Source organism: Coregonus clupeaformis, chromosome 24, assembly GCF_020615455.1.
Source record: "Coregonus clupeaformis isolate EN_2021a chromosome 24, ASM2061545v1, whole genome shotgun sequence".
Lineage (NCBI taxonomy): Eukaryota > Metazoa > Chordata > Actinopteri > Salmoniformes > Salmonidae > Coregonus > Coregonus clupeaformis.
This window is the reverse complement of record NC_059215.1, coordinates 17,306,214-17,313,954: the sequence shown is the minus strand read 5'-3', so window position 1 is coordinate 17,313,954 and position 7,741 is coordinate 17,306,214. Positions and strand designations below refer to the sequence as shown.

Genomic DNA, 7,741 nt, shown 5'->3' with positions numbered 1-7,741 from the left:
GGATCTGGAGAAGGTCTGTATGGAGGAGTGGGCCAAAATCCCTGCTGCAGTGTGTGCAAACCTGGTCAAGACCTACAGGAAACGTATGATCTCTGTAATTGCAAACAAAGGTTTCTGTACCAAATATTGAGTTCTGCTTTTCTGATGTATCAAATACTTATGTCATGCAATAAAATGCAAATGAATTACTTAAAAATCATACAATGTTTTAGATTCCGTCTCTCACAGTTGAAGTGTACCTATGATAGAAATTACAGACCTCTACATGCTTTGTAAGTAGGAAAACCTGCAAAATCGGCAGTGTATCAAATACTTGTTCTTCCCACTGTATAATGTTCTCTTTATCAAATAAAAGAACAGTGATTCAGACTTTGCATTACTGTAAAGCTAGAGTGTGTTTTCAGTGGCAAATGTGAGGGTCTGGGTCATTTCCTAACACTTTTCCTGAATTATAAAATCAACTTTTAAATACATCTGATTAAAACATACAAAACTTCTTCATTTGGAACAGAATGAACACAATCAGTATAAACATTATTCTCAATCTTCTCAAATTGTTCACAGTATTGGAATATATAAGGCAAAAATACAAACATAAAAACAATGTAACAAAATGATTGATTCATAAAAAAAAAAAAAAGTTTTACAAATATAAAAGTAATAATTTCAGGATTGTAAAATCCATCCATGTTGGCACGTAAATGCTCTAAAACTACAGGGTAACATTTCAGCACCCTCATCATCATATCTGCCAGTACCCGTAACTCAGTATGTTGGGCCCTGGTCGCTATTAACTCTAAAACACTTATCTCAAGATGGTTGATATAGCTTTGTAATAAAACAAATGAAACAATGCAACAAAGTAAGAAAGTACCCTCCGAGAACAATTACTTTTGTAGTAAATAAGAACTGAAGTGATGAGAACAACTCAAAATACCTGAAGGTTTAAACTGTTCAGGATTTTTGCTGCATTTTCTGAACTATGGGGTTATAAAATACTTTATGCTTTTCAAGATAGATTCCTTTAGGAGCAACATATTTGCCTTCATATCAAATATCTACTCAGCCAAAAGATTCTAAAGAACACTTTCTCAGACTCGAATTAGGAATGTAGGAATTCTTTCTTCCAGAGCCTTCGTAAGACTGTAATAAGACTGACCAAATCTATCATTTGTAATTATTCTTTTTACAGATAAATTGTGATATTGTTGGGATGATATGTAATGTAAGTGATTCTTCAGTGGTGGTCCCATTGTGCATTGGCTGAATAAAAATATAAAATAAACCATACAGAACAAGCAGTAGTCAAAGTAACATTGCACTGCAGGGATGTGAGGCCATCATCTCATCTAATTGGTCTCCTCTACTAAATCGTACCTGAGAAAGTAAGAGATCTTATCAATCAAAGTAATGTGGAATGCATATGAACAAATGTAGAAGAGGTAGCACATGGGATGGCACTTACCATTGTGTGTCGCCATTCTCCAGGTCTATCTGGTCAAGATCTAGCTGTAACTAAACACAACAACAAAAACACAGTTCACCTCACTTGGAGAAGTAAATATTACATTAGAACGACTAAATGGGCTAAATAATTAGAGAAAATATATTTAAGGATTTTACACAAATAATACCTTTCCAATGAGCTCTCTCTCCCTGCTCATGAAGGAGACGTTGTTTTTGACAGTCAGGTCAAGTCTTCTCTGCATGCACTCCTCCAGAGTGAAGTCAAAGTCAAACCTGCACAAAATGATAAGACATACAATGCCAGATATTAGTATATGTAATAACACATAGTATTATTACACATAGCTATCACACATAGCTATTACACATAGTATTATTACACATAACTATTACATTTAGTATTATTACATATAACTATTACACATAGCTATTACACATAGTATTATTACACATAGTATTATTACACATAACTATTACACATCACTATTACACATAGCTATTACACATAGTATTATTACACATAACTATTCCACATAGTATTATTATACATAACTATTCCAAATAATATTATCACATTTAATTTTTTGTCATTTAGCAGACGTTCTTATCCAGAGTGACTTAAAGTTAGTGCATTCATCTTAAGATAGCTAGGTGGGACAACCACATATCACAGGCATAGTAAGTACACTTTTCCTCGATAAGTAGCTATCAGCAAAGTCAGTGCTAGTAATAACACACAACTAACTACTGTATAGCTGATCGTTTCATACATAGGGCTAGGACTTTAGACATACCAAAAGCTAGAGAACAGTACCGAACAAACTATTATATAACTAGGGCCCAGAGTTACATGGTCTGGAAAACCTCCTGTCCCTACACATTCCCTCTCTCCAGTCTCCTGGTGTCCCCTCCTGTCTCTAACCTCCTGTCCCTACACATTCCCTCTCTCTAGTCTTCTGGTGTCCCCTCCTGTCTCTAACCTCCTGTCCCTACACATTCCCTCTCTCTAGTCTTCTGGTGTCCCCTCCTGTCTCTAACCTCCTGTCCCTACACATTCCCTCTCTCCAGTCTCCTGGTGTCCCCTCCTGTCTCTAACCTCCTGTCCCTACACATTCCCTCTCTCTAGTCTTCTGGTGTCCCCTCCTGTCTCTAACCTCCTGTCCCTACACATTCCCTCTCTCTAGTCTCCTGGTGTCCCCTCCTGTCTCTAACCTCCTGTCCCTACACATTCCCTCTCTCCAGTCTCCTGGTGTCCCCTCCTGTCTCTAACCTCCTGTCCCTACACATTCCCTCTCTCTAGTCTTCTGGTGTCCCCTCCTGTCTCTAACCTCCTGTCCCTACACATTCCCTCTCTCTAGTCTCCTGGTGTCCCCTCCTGTCTCTAACCTCCTGTCCCTACACATTCCCTCTCTCCAGTCTCCTGGTGTCCCCTCCTGTCTCTAACCTCCTGTCCCTACACATTCCCTCTCTCTAGTCTCCTGGTGTCCCCTCCTGTCTCTAACCTCCTGTCCCTACACATTCCCTCTCTCTAGTCTCACCTCCCATCTCACCTCTCGTTAAATTCAGGGTTGAGGTCTCTCTTCTTGGTGATGGTATTTCTCTTGGTGGTCCTGTTCTTGTCCGGCAGAAGGATTAAGGAGACATAGGGGTTGGAGCCATCCTTAGCAGACCCACAAGCTGGCAGGCCCCTAAAGGCAAACAGAGAACTGGGTGACAAACTGTGTCAGACACTGGGTACAGGAAGCACAATGTTCACATACTGGAAGTAGACAAACAATAGCCCATTGAAACAGTCTTATGGGGCTAACTTTTTTCTCTCTTTATTTTTTAAGAATATTTATGTATTAATTCAAATACAATATAACAATGGCTTCACATTCACAAATATTCTGAATGCATTTACATTACATTAAAAAACAATAGAACATGAAGGCTATAGCACTATACGGCAAGTTACTGTAAACCACCAGCAAATCCAGTGCATTGTTTGTGGGTAATTTTGTTCAGGACAGACCTGCAGGAGAGGACGATGATGTACAGCCTGTTCTCCTCTATTGAGTAGCCAATTTGTAGCTTCACCTGGCCAGGGCTCTGATCACCTCTGAGAGAAGAGAAAAAGGTAAACGGGGAGAATCTCAATTGGTTTTACTCGACTCCTCACGTCTTCTCCCCCGTCCTCTCCTCGCCTCCTTTTGAAAAAGGTCAGAGGTAATCAAGGGGAGGGGGTGAGGAGAGGAAATGTGGAAACAAATGTGCTTGTATGAAATGAGACTCTCCTTCTCCACTAGCATGTCATCAGGCAAATTACGTTTACAGAGGAGGAATCCCAAAATACATATGAAAAGTGATCAAAAGAAATGTAGCTAGTTGTGCTAGACATTTTATAGATAAAAGGATAAGTAGCATATTTCAAATAAATGTGTGCATGCTTTTCTACTCTGATAAAACAACAACTGATTCGAAGGGGGTGTGGCACATTTCAAAACTCTTACAGCAGGACTCCGGTAGGATACACCTCATTACTCAACACTCTTAGAAAAAAGCGTTCCAAAAGGGTTCTTCGGCTGTCCCCATAGGAGAACCCTTTTTTGTTCCAGGTAGAACTATTTTGGTTTCCATGAAAGAGTTCTACCTAGAACCAAAACGGGTTCTTCAAAAGGTTATTCTATGGGGACAGCCGAAGAACCCTTTTAGGTTCTAGATAGCACCATTTTTTAAAAGAGTGTACTCCTCCGTTCGCCTATTACAGTTTCTCAATCCTGTACAAACAATTTTTGATTTGTGTTGAAACGTATCTATAGCAGAACAGCAATGATAAAATGCTCAAATATATTTACAGAGCTTCTGATCATTTTCTTGCCTTAGTACATGACTTGCATATCTTAGACCACCTTTTGCAAAACATTAAATACAAATGTCATCAGTGAATACAAAATGAGGTCTTAAGTGTTTTGTTGACAGAATATTAAAACATTGTTTTGATCAGAACAGAAATGTGTGCAATTGTGTTCACTGTTTTCCGGCATTCAGTAAATACTACTGCATGAAATTCTAAATCACCCCATCAGTGTCATACCATGTACAATATATGGAAAGACGTGGTCAGTGGGGACTGTCTAATTGTTATGATTTTTTACAATATTGCGAACATGCAGAGAAATCAGTTGTGTTACTTATACATAACTTTGGGTTACTCCTAAGTCATCATCTCCAACATTGTGATATTCCATTATAGAGCTTTACTTTGGTTTGAATATAGGCCAGTACATTCATATCAGTTGTGTTCCTCTATTGTATTCACCCTTCCTTATTTCTATTGTGGATTGTGTTTCTGGGCGCAAATGGAAAGTCAACAAAACTATGAGCAAACCAACCTTTGTTTTGAATACATGGAATTGGATTGTGATGATACCGAAGAATGAATCCTGCCCACAATGTGCTTATTTTGTATTAGATTTACTATCATAAATAATTTTTGATTTGATGTGTATGAAATTGTTTGGTGAAATGCATAAACGGAGGACAAACAACGAGGACGAACTTTTGCCCAATTGAGAATTCCCATGGTGACAGTTTACATGGATTATACATGTATTAATTCATTGCAGGTTAGCATTTTTCGTAATTAATTTTGTTCTGGAAGCAGCTCTAGTGGTCACTAGCTGGCACAGTCACAAAGTCATAAAATATTATTTTAAACCGGACAGTAACCTTAACCACACTGCTAACCCTAATGCCGAACCCTAACCTTAACCACGATGCTAACCCTAATGCCTAACCCTAACCTTAACCACACTGCTAAACCTAATGCCTAACCATAACCTTAACCACACTGCTAACCCTAATGCCAAACCTTAACCACACTGCTAACACTAATGCCTAACCATAAACTTAACCACACTGCTAACCCTAATGCTGAACCCTAACCTTAACCACACTGCTAACCATAATGGCTAACCCTAACCTTAACCACACTGCTAACACTAATGCCTAACCATAAACTTAACCACACTGCTAACCCTAATGCTGAACCCTAACCTTAACCACACTGCTAACCATAATGGCTAACCCTAACCTTAACCACACCGCTAACCCTAATGCTGAACCCTAACCTTAACCACACTGCTAACCCTAATGCATAACCCTAACCTTAACCACACTGCTAACCCTAATGCCGAACCCTAACCTTAACCACACTGCTAACCCTAATGCCTAACCCTTAAATTAAGACCAAAAACCTGCTTTTTGTTTTAATGTTTTTTTTTTTTAAATAGCCAATGTTGACTTTGCAGCTGGCCCATCTTGCGGAAATCGCTTAGTTCTGCCTGCAGGACAAGATTCATCCCAATAAACGTCAACCTGCTCATTGATTATGACTAGGCCCAGAGTTCTTCCTGGTCAGGTCACGAGGTCAGGAAACACTCTGGGCCCTAGTTATGATCATTTTAAACCACAGAAATGTGTTATTTCTATGGTTAAGGACACATTATAGTACAGCACATTACAGTACAGTAAACTGCAGTGAGAAGAACAACGTGTGCCATGCAGGCCCATTGGACATCAGTTCTCAGTTCTCACTGTACTGCACTGTAATGTACTGTCCTGTAATGTACTGTACTGTAATGTACTGTACTGTAATGTACTGTACTGTAATGTGACCGGAACACAATGAGGCGTTGATGCGAGTGTGAGCTTCAGAATGACTCACAATTGAGAGAACGGTGATCTGTGTCGTAGGTTTGGTTCAGTGTCCCGTCTGTGTATGACCTGGTCTCTTTCCTCACTGCCCTCCTCAGTAGAATCACTGGACACACCACTACGACACACTGCCAGCTGGGTGTTCAACATCTAAAGGAAAAAGGACATTTCATATTCCTCTCAAATTTCAAGCTTCAGTTTATTCCATTTTAAAGGTAATTTCACACACAGTGACAACACACTTTTGAAAAACAGATAAAATATAACATTTATGAGTAAGAGACATGTGACAGTAAAATTGTTATCGGGATAGAAAGTATGAAGAGCTCACATGATGACATTAATGTAGAAAGAGGGTGTTCAGAGCAAATGGAATCATGTTGTTTTGGAGAAATAGTCATGGGACAGTGTTGAGTTTAGTACAGAGTATGAAAATCATATGACAGTATTGAGTTTGTTTGGTATATAGAGTGTGTGTGTATGGGTCAGACCTGGGTTCAAATCGTATTTGCTTTCTTTCAAATACTTTGAGCATTTGATTGAGCCTGCCTGAAATGCCAGATGGGCAGAGTTTACACTTTACTGTTCCCTTGTGCCAGACAAGCTCAATCTAGCACAGATACAGTATTTGGGAGAATACAAATATTATTTGAACCCAGGTCTGGACAGTGGTTTGTTACAGAGTGTGTGTGTGTCTGCATTATGAGTTAACCTTGAGTGTGGCCCTCAGTAGAATCTGGCTCTCTGGGAGGGCCCCGTCCAGACTGAGCCATCGGTCCAGCACCAGGCCCTGCTGTGACAGGACCTCTCTCAGGGGCAACACCACCATGCCCAGGGCCTGGCCCCAGCTGTGGGACAGCTACACACACACAGAGAAACAGGCACACACACACGCACACAGATGGGTGCACACAAAACATAGATGGGTGCACACGAAACATAGATGGTGCACACGAAACATAGACAGACACGCATGCACTCACAATCGCACACACGCACACACATATACACACATCAGAGAAAACATAGGGCACCGTAATGTCATCATTCCAATGTCAACACATTGTCTCCCAGCTTTGAATGGCATATCAATAGGTGTAAGCGATCTATGAAAACGTGTTAACACTACTATCAGCAGCAAGAGAAAAACAATCTTAAGCCAAGACGTTCATACAGTAAAACACATGTTTACTTTTCAACCCTGGTGGACCCTTCACTCACCTTCACTATAAGGAGTTCCTCTTTAGGGTCACGAACCAGGAAGTGGAAAGCTTCATCCCACTGAGGAGATGTAGAGCGCTCACACACCTTTGAAAAATAGATTAATGGAGAAACCAAAGATAAAACAAAAATTGTCCATACTTCATTTTGTATTCTCTAGTAAGCATATTTGTAAATAGACGTGGAGTGAAGAGAACTATAGATGGGTTAGCTGACAACGTCACAAAAACTATGCATTGGCTTCAACGTGGCAGAAGTCCATGAGTTGTTGTGATTCTGGATGGCCAGATAGCTAGCAACAATGACAAGAAGCTGCCATGTGGGGAATCGTAGGTGACTCGTTTCAGCTAGTTTC

General features: G+C 40.0%; 1 protein-coding gene across 1 annotated transcript in view; it reads right to left on the bottom strand.

Moving 5' to 3' along the window:
* Positions 1 to 274: 274 nt before the first annotated feature.
* LOC121537903 (extended synaptotagmin-1) overlaps positions 275 to 7,741 on the bottom strand; it is a 47,410-nt gene continuing 39,943 nt past the window's right edge. Inside the window, exons 24-31 of the mRNA XM_041845545.2 lie at positions 7,387 to 7,473; positions 6,878 to 7,024; positions 6,176 to 6,315; positions 3,482 to 3,568; positions 3,018 to 3,155; positions 1,635 to 1,740; positions 1,466 to 1,515; positions 275 to 1,377 (exon numbers count right to left, since the gene is read on the bottom strand). Of these exons, the coding sequence (XP_041701479.2) occupies positions 1,350 to 1,377; positions 1,466 to 1,515; positions 1,635 to 1,740; positions 3,018 to 3,155; positions 3,482 to 3,568; positions 6,176 to 6,315; positions 6,878 to 7,024; positions 7,387 to 7,473 (783 nt within the window). The 3' untranslated portion in view covers positions 275 to 1,349. The remainder of the gene's footprint in view (positions 1,378 to 1,465; positions 1,516 to 1,634; positions 1,741 to 3,017; positions 3,156 to 3,481; positions 3,569 to 6,175; positions 6,316 to 6,877; positions 7,025 to 7,386; positions 7,474 to 7,741) is intronic.